The 13,223-nt window shown below is 54.0% G+C and overlaps 2 protein-coding genes across 4 annotated transcripts in view; both read left to right on the top strand.

Moving 5' to 3' along the window:
* The first annotated feature begins 4,387 nt into the window (after window positions 1–4,387).
* TFE3 (transcription factor binding to IGHM enhancer 3) lies at window positions 4,388–10,944 on the top strand. The gene is made up of 11 exons (XM_027841197.1): window positions 4,388–4,485; window positions 4,519–4,890; window positions 6,684–6,797; window positions 7,097–7,385; window positions 7,914–8,138; window positions 8,223–8,327; window positions 8,695–8,812; window positions 9,087–9,143; window positions 9,250–9,325; window positions 9,731–9,878; window positions 10,306–10,944. Exons 1-11 carry the CDS (start codon window positions 4,388–4,390, stop codon window positions 10,654–10,656), a joined length of 1,953 nt encoding a protein of 650 aa, XP_027696998.1. The 3' UTR covers window positions 10,657–10,944.
* Window positions 10,945–11,152: 208 nt separating this feature from the next.
* The window catches only part of GRIPAP1 (GRIP1 associated protein 1), an 8,770-nt gene continuing 6,699 nt past the window's right edge, over window positions 11,153–13,223 (top strand). The window contains exons 1-5 of one of the 3 annotated variants that reach the window (XM_027841167.1): window positions 11,153–11,220; window positions 11,311–11,418; window positions 12,093–12,159; window positions 12,346–12,407; window positions 12,760–12,786. In XM_027841167.1, the coding sequence (XP_027696968.1) occupies window positions 11,377–11,418; window positions 12,093–12,159; window positions 12,346–12,407; window positions 12,760–12,786 (198 nt within the window). In that variant the 5' untranslated portion in view covers window positions 11,153–11,220; window positions 11,311–11,376. Of the gene's footprint in view, window positions 11,419–12,092; window positions 12,160–12,345; window positions 12,408–12,759; window positions 12,787–13,223 lie in introns of all 3 variants that reach the window. The other 2 variants (XM_027841170.1, XM_027841168.1) reach the window with 2 other exon arrangements.

Below are 13,223 nucleotides of genomic sequence, written 5' to 3'. Positions count from 1 at the left end.
CATTCATATACCACAACTTGCTCAGCCATTCCCCAATGGATGGGCATCCCCTCAATTTCCAATTCTTTGCCACCACAAAAAGAGCTGCTATGAATATTTTTGTACATGTGGGTCCTTTTCCCATTTGTATGATCTCTTTGGGATACAGCCCTAGAAGTGCTATTGCTGGGTCAAAGGGTATGCACATTTTGATAGCCCTTTGGGCATAGTTCCAAATTGCTCTCCAGAATGGTTGGATCAGTTCACAACTCCACCAACAAGGCATTAGTGTTCCAATTTTCCCACATCTTCTCCAACATTTATCATTTTCCTGTTTTGTCATCTTGGCCAATCTGATGGGTGTGATGTGGTATCTCAGAGTTGTTTTGATTTGCATTTCTCTAATCAACAGTGATTTAGAGCATTTTTTCATATGACTATAGATGGCTTTAATTTCTTCATCTGAGGACTGTTTGTTCATATCCTTTGACCATTTATCAATTAGGGAATGGCTTGTATTATAAATTTGACTTAATTCTCTATATATTTTAGAAATGAGGCCCTTGTGGGAGAGACTGGTTGTAAAAATTCTTTCCCAATTTTCTTCCTTCTAATCTTAGTTGCATTGGCTTTGTTTGTGCAAAAACTTTTCAATTTAATGTAATCAAAATTATTCATTTTGCTTTTTGTAATGTTCTCTGTCTCCTGTTTGGTCATGAATTCTTCTGTCCTCCATAGATCTGATAGGTAAACTATTCCATGCTGTCCCAGCTTGCTTATAGTATCAACCTTTATATCTAAATCATGAACCCATTTTGACTTTATTTTGGTATATGGTGTGAAATTTGGTCTATGCCTAGTTTCTGCCGTACTCTTTTCCAGTTTTCCCAGCAGTTTTTGTCAAACAGTGAGTTCTTGTCCCTGAGCTGGGGTCATCGGGTTTATCAAATAGTAGATTACTATAGTCATTGACTACTGTGTCTTGCATACGTAACCTATTCCACAGATCCACCACTCTATTTCTTAGCCAGTTTTGATGATTGCTGCTTTATAATACAGTTTTAGATCCGGAATGCCTAGGCCACCTTCCCCTGCATTTCTTTTGTTTAGTTCCCTTGATATTCTGGACCTTTTGTTCTTCCAGATGAATCTGGTTATTGGTTTGGTTTTTTTTTTTTGGGCTCTGGAAAATAATTTTTGGTAGTTTGATTGGTGTGGCACTGAATAAGTAAATTAACTTAGATAGAATTGTCATTTTTATTGTATTAGCTTGGCCTACCCATGAGCAACTGATGTTTTTTCCAGTTATTTAGATCTGACTTTATTTGTGTGGAAAGTGTTCTGTAATTGTGTTCATATAGTTCATATAGGTTTGTTTCAGGAGGTAGACTCCTAAATATTTTATAATGTCTGCAGTAAGTTTACATGGAATTTCTCTTTCTATCTCTTGCTGTTGGGCTTTGTTGGTAATATATAGAAAAGCCGATGATTTACGTGGGTTTATTTTACAGCCTGCAACTTTGCTAAATTTGTTTATTATTTCAAGTAATTTTTTACTTGATTCTCTAGGATTCTCTCAGTATATCATTATGTCATCTGCAAAGAGTGATAAGTTTGTTTCTTCTTTACCTATTCTAATACCTTCAATTTCTTTTTCTCCTCTTATTGCTAAAGCTAATGTTTCCAGTACGATACTGAATAACAGTGGGAATAATGGACATCCTCGTTTCACCCCCGATCTTATTGGAAATGCTTCTAGCTTGTCCGCATTACATATGGTGCTTGCTCAAGGTTTTAGATAGATGCTATTTATTATTTTAAGGAAGACTCCATTTACACCTATGCTTTCTAGTGTTTTTAATAGGAATGGGTGTTGTATTTTGTCAAAAGCTTTTTTTTGAGGGCCCAATGTGGGCCCAATATTTAGAACATGTTTGGATTTGTCCTTGGCTTATGGAATGCATGCACAGATATTTCCTGCCCTGCTCCAATGCAACATGTGAAACTTTATATTTTTAACATTCATTTTGAAAAATTTTGAGTTCCAAATTATCTCCCTCCTTCTAACCCCTCCCCCTATCAATATGATACCTGTTATACATGTGAAGTCATGTAAAATATTTCCATATTAGCAACAACATGTGTAACTTTCAAAGCCTGTTTTCAGCCATAGATAACTAAGGTGCTGATATTATGTGATGATGAAAAGTTTTCCAAGGGACAGAAGAACCAATGACTTAAGAGGTGCTCAGCCAGAGCTGAGTATCTGTTCAATAGACTTCCTGACCTGTCAGTGTCTCTTTTTTCCTTCTTAGTTGGGAGTCAAGACTACTGGGTGGAGGGCTAGGAGTGCATTCCCTGTGTTTCTCTTGTATTTCTTCTCTCCTCATCTTAGGTACGTGAATATTCGGAGGTGCCCAGGTGACTGAGCTCAGTAGATCCCTCAGACATCACGTTGCCAACTGGGGTTCACAGAATCGACCAGGGAAGTAGTGAAAAGATTTGTGGATGGTGATTCAGGGACTGTGACCTTGCGATAGAGAGCAGAGAACTGGATGGAAAACTAGAAAGGCACTGATCCTCAGAGCCCAACAGAGAACTGCACCAAAGGTGAACTTAATGAAGGGAGAAAAGGACTTCCAGGGCTAGGACTTGGGAATAGCTTTTGGTCATGGTCTGTGCCTTACTGCTATTGCATTCTAAGCCTGAACCCACTTTCCTCAGGAACCTTGTGTGAGACCTGGTTTGGAGGGAAGGCTTTGTGACCAGCCTTTTTGCTGTACCTTACATTCCTTTGTAAAAGGGACATAGGATAACAAAAAAAAAAAAAAAAAAAAAAAAAGCTAATAGATTGCAAGGGCTTAACTGGGAGCACACCACTGAGGACTCATGAGCCGTAGTATTAGAAGCTACAACTCCTCAGTTACCCCTCAAACCCTAAGGGAGTCTCACAGTCTTTGCCCCACCCACCCACCCAATTTGCCATTAAGAGTGGGAGTTGGAGTACTGAATCCAGAGGGGGGACTACATCTGTATCTACCTATGTCATACATATATATCTATATATGCATATGTATACACACATACATAAAACCCTCCCCAATTAGTTGTGAGCTCTTTGGGGGCAGGGATTGTCTTTCGCCTCCTTCTGTATCCCCGGTGCTTAGCTTAGTGCCTAGCGCTTAGTAGGTACTTAATAAATGCTTCTTGACAGCTAAACTATCTAGGAAGGACCGCACAGACAATGGCTTCGTCCAGGGTTGAAAAGGGGTGAAGGCTGGATTGTTTCGCTTTGGGGAACATGTCCTTAGGCTCCCCAGGAAAGCACAGGCGTGTCTTTTCTAGCCTAACATTTGATGGGTGCTGTTGCACGGCAGGAAGACCTAGAAGAGCACTGCTAGGTGGCAGGCGCTGTGCTAGGTGCTGGGTTAGGAAACGAACCCGAGTGAGACCCAGAAGTCGGCGCGGAGGCGCACAGAGTGCTGGCAAGCTGACACCTATGTATGAGCAATAATTAACATGAGCTTCCAGGTTTGCAAAGCGTTTTGCACATACGACCTCACTGGATGCTCACAGGAACCCTGGGTCCTAAGTACTGTGCCCATTTTCCAGACGAGGGAACTGGGGCACAAAGAGGTGCAGTAAGAAAGCTAGTACGGGAGCGTCTGAGTCAGGATCTGAACTGGGCTCCTCTCCCAATTGTGCCAGAGGCCACAGGGCACGGCGGGCGCTCCCCGCCAGCAGCGCTTCGGAAGCTAAGAGGAGGAGATCGGAGGCCCAGCTTTGGGGCACATGGAGGCAGCGACCAACCGGGAAGCCAGCAGGCTGTAAGACCGGTCACTCGAGAGGGAGGACCGATGGCGGCGGGGTGAACGGCTGAGAAGCAGGGCAGGTCACATGGGCGGGGGGAAAAGCCCTGGACCCTTCTCGCGATATCGCGCGGGAGCTAGCGCTCGGTAGGGACTTCAGGGCTGCGGGCCAAGGCGGTCCCCGTCGTAACTGCGCACGTAAATCAGACGTCCTCGGAGGGGGGAGGGGGCGGTGCGTAACGTCCTCAGTGCTCGGTAGGGGGAGGGGGGGAGCGGGGCAGGGGCGGGGCCTGGGCGTTGCTCAGTTGCGGAATGTATCGCTGTGGTCGCGTGTATAGCCCCGCCTCTCCGTGGGGGGGGGGGGGCGGCGCGCGCTCCTTGGAGTAGCTCCGCCCCCAAAGGGCGGGATGAGAAAGGGAGGTGGTGCCTTTGGATAGCCCCGCCCGTTGACGTCACGAGTCGGGGCGGTGTCTGCGCGAGCCTTCGGTCAATGGCTGGGAGAGGGGGCGTGGCCCATCTCGCCTACACCCGCCTCCGATAACCTGCTGAGGGCCAGGGGTTTCCGGGGGCGAGGCCCTCCCTCCATTGGCGTGCTGTGAATGGCCCCGGAGCCGGCCTCCGCGAGGGTTGTCGTTACTTCCGGAGGCGTTCCCCCCGGTGCGGAGGGGCGGGGAGAGGAGGGGCGGGCTGGCGATGAGTCAGGGCCCAGCCCGGGTGGCTGACGCCGGAGCCCGGAGGAGCCCCGAGGCCGCCTCCTCCTCCTCCTTCCCCTTCCCGTGTCCGGCTCCGCTCAGCTCCGCTCGGCCCCTGGCCGGCGAGCTGGCGCCGATGGCGGCCGGAGGGCCGTGAGGGAGGGAACGATCCCGTGGCCGCCGGCGTCCGTGTCAACGTCCTCGTCCATGTCGATGCCCATGTCGGTGTCTGGGGCAGAGCCGGGCCGGGACTCAGCGGAGCCCGCGAGCGCCGGGCCTGGGGCACGGGGGACCGCCGGCGCCCCCGCCGTCTTCGTACTGTTGGAAGAGCGGCGGCCTGGAGGGCCCTCCGGAAACGGCGGCGGCGGCGGCGGCGGCGGCGGTAGCAGCAGCACGGGTTCGCTGCTCAGGTCGGAGGGCGCCCGAGTTTGGGGCTCCAGAGCCCCGTGGATCTTCGGGAGGGCGGGGCGGGCGTCTCCCTCCTCCGATGTGGAGGGTCACTTAGCCCACCTCTGATCGGGGCCCACTCAGAGGTCGGGGCCCCAGGAGAGGGCAGTCGTTGAGTCTCGGGGCTCTTCCGGGCCTTGGGAGAAAGGAGGAGGAGGGAACCGGGGGTCTAGGAAGGCCCTTGGCCTCGCGAAGGGAGACGGTCCCCCTTTATGCAAAGGGACCCGGCGGCCCGGGAAAAGGCAAAGGCTGGCTCAAGGAGGGCCTGGATTAGTCATCCCCCTCCCCGTGCGTTGTTGGAACTCCTGGCTTAATCTCTTGGTTGTCAAGGATTGGAACTGCTCTCTGCCCTGAGCCCTTTGGGTCCCCCCCTCCCCCCATCCGTTCTCCCCTCTCTCCAGAGTTTGAGTGTTCTCCCTTGGAGGAAACTCCTCCTCTTGGAAATGGACCTGTGGGAGGGAGGCGAGGAAAGAAGGGAGGGCACCAACTTGGCTCCCTTTGCCTGTTTTTGTTTTTGTTTTGAGCTTTCTTTTCCTGGCCTCTTCTAGCCACCGGGGCCTCCCCACCTCCATCTTGACTGTAAGAGAATCAGGAGGTGTTTTGTCTGTTCTAACCTCCCACTTCTGAAGCCCCTTCCAGTGCTCCCTGTGTCCCTTCGTGCCATCTGGATTTGGCTTAACCCCCCCCCTCCCCCAGTCTGTCTCTTCTCTGGCTCCATCCTGGAGTAGGGCAGCTTGGCTCCAGTCTCTGAACATTTCTTTAGCTCTTGAAACCTCTTTTCCATTCCTTTACTCACTCGTTGAGACCTACATCTCCAAATTTCTTTATTGATCCTTGGCTTGCTGTTCTTGGATGTGCTAAGAAGTTGGGGTGCTCCTAGGGCCTTGTCATTCTCGGAGCCATAAAATCCTTCTGGATTCGGTTTCCAACTCTAACATTCCCCCCCCCCCCCCCCCCCCCCCCCGACCCATCCCTTGAGTGTGAAATCTCTGCTCTACTCTTGTTTTGTTCCACCCTTCTCTGTTTCCTTATTCAGTTCCTGGTACCTTTTTCAAGTCCCCACATCTCTTGCTGACATTTTGGCTCTGGTACTTACTTCACTATCTTCATGTCGTTGGGCAAGTCAGTTCACTACCTCTGGGCCTCAGTTTCCTCCTTGGAAAATCAGAAAGTTGGACCTGCTTAGTCCTAAGGTCCCTCTGGCTCTAATTCCCATGATTTCTCAAGTATTTTCCAGTGCCCTGAACTTTTGCTCCCTTTGGCTTTTCCCTATTCAGAAATCCTTCTCAGTTCCCAGAAGTTTGACTTTTTCCCCAACTCTTTTCTTAGGTCACTTAGTAAACATTAAGTGCCAACTATGTGCTAGGCACTGTGCTAAGTAAGCAATGGGGATGCAAAGAGAGGCAAAAGACAGTCCCTGCCCTCAAGGAGCTCCCAGTCTAACGGAGGAGACAATATGCCCACAGTGAACCTCTTCCTGACCCTTTGCCAAATCCTTTGCACACCTTCCCAACTCTCTTTCTACAACCACAGAACAAGAAGAACACTCAAACACAGACTTTCCTCTTGTCACACTCAGGACCCCAGGGCCCAGAGAGCCTCAGGGATTTCACCAGAAGGCTAGGAGTAGGCCCCATGACCAAGGGCCTATCCTTGTGCATCTGTGAGACAGCCATAACTGGGGATGGGGGGGGGGGGGGGGGGACTTAAGATGAGGATCACATGACCCCCAAATATCCACCTGTTCTCCTTGTAGCCTGAACTCCCTGCTCCCTGAGTCCGGGATTGTGGCCGACATTGAGCTGGAGAACGCCTTATCCCTGACCCCAGATAGCTTCTATGAGCTGAAGAGTCAGCCCCTCCATTCCAGGTACCAAGGGACCCACTCCCCATGCTTCATGACCTCTGGGCCATCCCTCCCTATGTTCCCTGACCCCAGGCCACCAGGGGTCCAGGCTCCCCCTCTTCTGTCTGTCCCTCCCTGGGCACTGGAAAAGGAATGTGCTGAGTCATCTGTGTTCCGAGTACGATTGGGAAATCTCTGTCCCTCTTGTCCCCATCTCTTTCTCGTTGCCCAATTCCACAGCTCCCACGGGGAGTCCCAGATCCTCGGGTCTGCCTGCTACTGTGGCCTGGCAGCCACTTCTGTCTTTCTTGTTTCCTTTCTAGCCTCCCTTCCCAGGCAGCCCCAGCAGCCTCCTCACAGCCTCCAGCTTCATCGTCTTTAGTCATGTCTTCACGAATCCTCCTCCGCCAGCAGCTAATGAGGGCCCAGGCACAAGAGCAAGAGCAGCGAGAACGGCGGGAGCGGGCGGCCTCCGCCGCCTTCCCTAGCGGGCCAGCCCCTGCGGCCTCCCCAGCCATCTCGGTGGTAGTCGGCGCTAGCCCTGGCGGCCCTTCTGGTGGGGTGGGGCTTGCCCGGCCAGCCCCTGCTCAGGTGCCAGTGGAGGTGCTGAAGGTGAGGAGACTTGTCTGCAGGCTCTCGGAAGGGAGCTCAGCTTGAAGCTAGCCAAGGAAGAGGCTGGCTTTAGAGCAGGGATCTTCCCAGAGATCAATTTCAGGGGGGGAATATGTGAGCTTAGATGAGAAAAGTCACCTTGCTTTTTACTCACTTCTAACTGAAATTAAGCATTTCCTTCACTTATTCTGAGCAGGGGGCCATGCTATAAAGAAGGCAAAGAATGCCTGGCCTCGCTGGGCTTTGAAGGGCCCTTCCAGCTCTGACAGGCTGTTCTCTGACAGCTCTGAGCTTGCTCTGGCAGGCAGAGGAGCTACATGCCAGTCCCAGCCCTGGCATTCGCCAACTTTCTAATTCTGAGCCTCGGTTCTCAACCCTAAAATGAAGGGATGAGAGAAGAGGTGATGGCTAAAGTCCCTTCCAAGTGGAAATAGATAATTCTATGAGGGCGTAGACCAGCTGGGGCCTGGCCTAGGCTCCTAAAGGGGATTCTAGTATTGTGATTGTTCCCTGGCCCCTCTGTCCCAGGTCCAGACACACCTAGAGAACCCTACCCGCTACCACCTGCAGCAGGCCCGGCGCCAGCAGGTCAAACAGTACCTGTCAACAACACTTGGCCCCAAGCTCGCTTCTCAGGCCCTGACACCGCCACCTGCTGAGGGCACTTCAACGGAGAGGTCCCAGCCAGCTGCAGGAAGTGCCCCCAATAGTCCCATGGCCCTTCTCAACATTGGCTCCAGTTCAGAAAAGGAGGTAAGCTGCCCATGGGGCCTGGGGCAGAGTACCTAGCTCAAGCCAAACCTTCCCTTGCCACCTGGTTTTCTCTCTGGTTCACAGATTGATGATGTGATTGATGAGATCATCAGCTTGGAGTCCAGTTACAATGATGAGATGCTTGGCTACCTGCCTGGAGGTCCTGGGGGACTGCAGCTCCCAAGCACAGTGAGCCTCAGATGTGCCCAGGATATGGGGAGGAGGGCTATGGGGATATTCACTCTAAGAGCAAAGGCCTTAATTTGGTCAGGATAAAAAGGAGGCAGATGACACGGGGAACTGTAGTGTGCCCCTTTAATCCCATCCCTTTCTCCCATGGGTGGAGATCAGGGCTGAGTTGTCCCATTTACGAGTGTCCCCTGCCCCCGGGATGGAGACTGGGGACCCTGGCCTTTGGATTCCAATATCCCCTTTAAGGGCTCCTTCTGGACATTGTAGTTTTGCCAGGGATTTGTGGGGGCAGATAGAGGGTGAACTTGGTGGGGGGGAGACCTGGTAAGTCTCATTCCCCACCCCCCCCCCCCCCCAAAAAAAGCTGCCCGTTTCTGGGAACCTGCTGGATGTTTACAGTGGCCCCAGTGCCGTGACCCCAGCTGTCCCTGTCAGCAACTCCTGCCCTGCTGAGCTGACCAGTATCAAGCAGGAGATCTCCGGTGAGCTGTTCTCCTCCCCCAGTCTTCCCTCCCCTCACAGTGCTAGAAAGTCCAGCACTCCAGGAGCCATGACCCAAGTAGTGGGGACTCAAGGGCTGGGGTACGGGGGAGCTTCAAAACCATCTGATGGAGACGACAACTGGGTGGCTGTTGGGAGGGGAATCAGAGGACAATGTTTGTGGACTAGCGTCAGGGCTGGGAGCTGGGGAGCCGTGGGAGGGGGGAAGTGTGGCTCCCTTCCTTGACATGGCTCCTCTCTGTCCCTTCCCTGCAGAGAACGAGGCCAAGGCCCTTCTAAAGGAACGTCAGAAGAAGGACAATCATAATCTTAGTGAGCCTTGGGGGAGATGGGAGCTAGGGATTCCTGGGGCCTGGGATTCTAGGGCTGGCTCCCTCTCAGACAGACCACATAGCTCTGCTTTTAACCCTTTTCCCAGTTGAGCGGCGGAGACGGTTTAACATCAATGACCGGATCAAGGAGCTGGGCACCCTGATCCCCAAGTCCAGTGACCCGTGAGTCCTTCTGGGGATGGAAGCATGCCTTCTCAGATTTTCTCCTTTTAATCCAAAGAAAGGCCCTAAGCCTCCCTGGGCAAGTAGCTTTCCTCCACCCATGAAATGAGTGCTGGGACCTGACAGTATCTACTCATTTCAGAGAAAACTAGGGTGCTGAAGGAGAGCAGATTTGGAGGCAAGATCTGGGTTTGATTGCTGACTGCTACCTGTGACCTTCAGCATCTTCTTCCCTTTCTCTGTAAAAAGAGGGTTTCTTTAGTCAGTGTTGGCTGTTCTAGCTCTGCCCAGTCTCCCACTAGCAGTGCCAGCCTTCCTATTGGTCCTCCCAGAGCCTAGGTGCTGGGGGGAGGGGAACGGCAGAGACTTGGGCACCTGTTCTTAGACTCCTGCTCCATGGCCTAGGGAAATTCGATTGAACAAGGGAACCATACTCAAGGCCTCAGTGGACTATATCCGAAAACTCCAGAAGGAGCAGCAGAGAGCCAAGGACTTGGAGAACCGCCAGCGAGTGCTGGAGCAAGCTAACCGAAGCCTGCAGCTCAGGGTCCAGGTGGGCCTGCCCACTTCCCTTCTTTTTTCCCTCCAGAAGGGGAGGGAAGAGGGGAACATGGCTTTTGAAGTTGGGGGAGAAGAAAAGCTTCCAGAGTTCAGGATGTTGGCTTTTACCTGGGGAGTGCTGAGGTGGGAAGCAAAAGTCTGAAAGAGAAGGTGCACAGGGGTTGGAAGGTGGACCTGGAGTCAGGAAGACGAGAGTTAACAACAATGGTGCTTCAGACACTATGTTTGTGATCATGGACAAGTCACCTAACTATTCCCCTCAGTTTCCTTATTTGCACAGTGGGGATAACTGTAGCCCCCCCCCCCCCCCAGGGTGGGCAGCAACAAAGAAATCGACCTCTGTCAAGCACTTTGGGGGCAGGGGGTGGCAGCGGGTGGCAGCTTCCTGAGTCGGCCTTCTAGCCTTGTGCCCCTTGCAGGAGCTGGAACTCCAAGCCCAGATCCACGGCCTGCCCTTGTCCCCTGCCCCCAAGGCTGAGCCAGCTGAGTGCAGTGGCCCACCCCCCCTGCCGCCCCCGCCGGAAGCTCTCCTAGATCTGCACTTTCCCGGGGATCCCCTGGGGGAGCTGGGCGAAGATCCCTTCCAGCTCGGCCTGGAGGACATTCTGATGGAGGAGGAGGAGGCGGCGGGAGCCCTGGGCCCGAGCCCCGCGGCGGGGCTGTCCCCTCTGCGGGCCGCCACTGACCCCTTGCTCTCCTCCGTCTCCCCGGCCCAGTCCAAGGGGAGCAGCAGCCGTCGGAGCAGTTTCAGTATGGAGGAGGAGTCCTGATGAAGCCCCGCCTCCCGGGAGCCCCCTGGCGCAGACGCATTCCTTCCTTCCCACTTCCCCCTCCCGTGGGTGAGGGAGAGGGGCGGGGCCCGGATGGAAGAAGGGGTGCCTCCTTCCCCCCCTCCCCCCGCGGCCCCCCCGCAGCTAGAGCCGCGGAAGCCCCGTGTTGACCCCCGGGGCTGCCAGGCTGCAGGTTAGACTGGGGTGGGGTGGGGGGAGGGGCTGACAGCCCGCGGGCTCCGCTTCTCTTGGCAGACAATAAAACACGGCTCAACTTTGTTTAAAGCGCTTTGAAGTCGGCTCCATCTTTTTCGGAAGGGGGGGCGCGAGAGAAGGGTGCTGGGGAGTGCGGCGCGCTGCACGCCATCCCAGCGCCCTTTTGGGCCTGGAAGCACCAGCAGATAGGAGGCCAGGGCGCCCCCCCCCCCCCACCAAAGGCATAAAGCCGGAATGGGGGAAGGGGGCTGGGCGGGGGAGGGCACGACGGGACTTCCGGCGTAAGGAGACGTCGGCCTTCCCGGCACCCTCTCTTCCCCCCGGGAGCCACCAAAAGCGGAGTAGAAGGTGGGGAGAGAGGGAGAGACGTCGAGTCCGTCGTCTTGGTCCGTCCCTCCTTGTAACGCCCTTCCCTTTCTCACCCCCTGCCATTGGTAGCGTCCCACCTTCCCGGAGTCGTAGCCCAGCTGAGCCGACTGCGCCTGCGCGCACGGCGCCAGGAACATGGCGCAGGCTCTTTCCGAGGAGGAGTTCCAACGGATGCAGGTGGCTGGAGGCGAGGCGCGGGGGCCCGGGGAGGGCTAGGCGGGGTTCTGAGGATGCCGGCTGGAAGGAGGGGGTGGGGGGCTGCCTAGGAATTTTGCGAGAGGAGCCGGTAAGGGACTGGGGGGAGGGGAGCGGGATCGATTGCTTGGAGAGGTATATTCTGGGGGCGGGGCCGGCAAGGCCTAGAGAGTGAGGGGCCAATAGGGGTTCAGGGAGGGCGGGTACAGCGGGGCTCTGAACGGAAGGACGACCAATAGGAATCCAGGGGAAACACTGAGAGGCGGGGCGCCCAGTGAGGGTCAGAGGAAGGCAGGGTCCAGGAGGGCACTGAGAACAGGAAGAACAAATAGGGATCCAAGGAGGGCATCAGAGGGAGGTGGGAGGACGCATGGGACCGGAAGGGGCCACAGAGCAGTACAAAAAAAGGGGTCTTCAAATTGTGGAGGAAGAGCGCCCCAAAGAGGCCTGAGGGGGGGGGACCCCCCTCCAGTGGCTTCGTGACCCTGGACAAGTCCCTGCTTCACCAGCGAATGGGGGAAGGGCGCTGCTCTGCCGATTTCAAAGGGATGGGGGGAGGGGCAGAGAAACCCGGGAGGGGGGGGGAAGGTAAAACCTGAACGGGAAGGAGGAAGTAATAATGACGAAAGGGGGGGACTCCTGCCCTGCCCCCTCAGGCCCAGCTACTGGAGCTTCGGACCCAGAACTACCAGCTGTCAGATGAGCTGAGAAAAAATGGTGTTGGTGAGGCTGCAAGGGAAAAGGGAGCATTGGGGCTGGGGCGGGCGGAGGGCTAGATAGAGGTGCAGCCCGGGGCTCCCCAGTGCCTTCTCTGAGCTTCGATGCTGCTGTGGGACCAAGTGGATTGAGGAGCAGCTGCAGCCCCCGCAGCCCTGGACAAACAGCCATTCCTGTTCTCTCCCTCTGCAGAACTCACCTCCCTCCGGCAGAGAATCATGTTCCTGGATAAGGAGTTTGCTCGAGCCCAGAAGGTGGCCCTGTCACCATGTGTCGCCATGCTCCCAGCCACCACTTGGGGGTCTCCCTGGACTCCCAGCTCTCATTCAGTCCCCCACAGTAGCGTCTGCTCACCACCACCACCCCAGTCTCTATTTCAACTTCTCTCTACTTCAGTATTTTCCCCTGAGCCTCACTCCCCTCCTCTCCCCGCTTCTCCCCTTCTTCCCTAGTTCTAGCCCTCACTGGTTTCTCCTTCAATTTCCCTTCTCTCCCTCTAAAGTTTTTGCTTCATTTTCCCTTCCCTTAAACTGCCTCCTCCTGTTCTTGACCCTTAGCGATTTCTCTTGTGACTGTTTCTTGTCTTGTTTCTTTCTTGTCTCATAGGCCCTGAACAAGAGCAAGAAAGCCCAGGTGAGGAGGACTTGAAGGAGCAGGAGTTGGGCAGCTCTCGGGGACTGGTTAGACATAGCTGATTTCAGCGCAGGGACATTATTAGCTGTTGCCTGGAGGAGAAACCTGGGTCCTTGGACTCACTGTGTAATGTTAGACCAGGCCTTGGCCCCTCTGGGACCTCAGTCTCCTCCATGAGTAAAATATTAGAGGGTGAGGGGGTTTGGACAAGGTTAATCTATAAACACCCTTCTGGGTTTGAGATTCTGGGATTCCTGAGTTCTCCTTCTCTCTTAGAAGAAAGTTCCCCTCCAGACACTGCCTTGAAAGTCCCTCTAACACTCAACCCCATGAAGTGAAACAAAGGCTTTGTAGAGCTTACGGGGGAGACTCAGGCCCCCTGTAGATGTCAATGCTAGGAGCTCACAGAAAATACTCTAGGGAATCCCTTAGATCTC

The sequence above is a fragment of the Vombatus ursinus genome, unplaced genomic scaffold (assembly GCF_900497805.2).
Source record: "Vombatus ursinus unplaced genomic scaffold, bare-nosed wombat genome assembly UNPS02014853.1, whole genome shotgun sequence".
Lineage (NCBI taxonomy): Eukaryota > Metazoa > Chordata > Mammalia > Diprotodontia > Vombatidae > Vombatus > Vombatus ursinus.
Note: the sequence above shows the minus strand (reverse complement) of the source record. Positions and strands in the feature narration are given on the sequence as shown.

Bases quoted from the DNA above. Each gene is read 5' to 3' on its own strand.
- TFE3 (XM_027841197.1), top strand. From the start codon at position 4,388: ATGGCCCCGGAGCCGGCCTCCGCGAGGGTTGTCGTTACTTCCGGAGGC. The intron at 8,328-8,694 runs GTGAGCCTCAGA...CCCCAAAAAAAG, and splicing joins GACTGCAGCTCCCAAGCACA to CTGCCCGTTTCTGGGAACCT. The intron at 8,813-9,086 runs GTGAGCTGTTCT...CCTTCCCTGCAG, and splicing joins TATCAAGCAGGAGATCTCCG to AGAACGAGGCCAAGGCCCTT.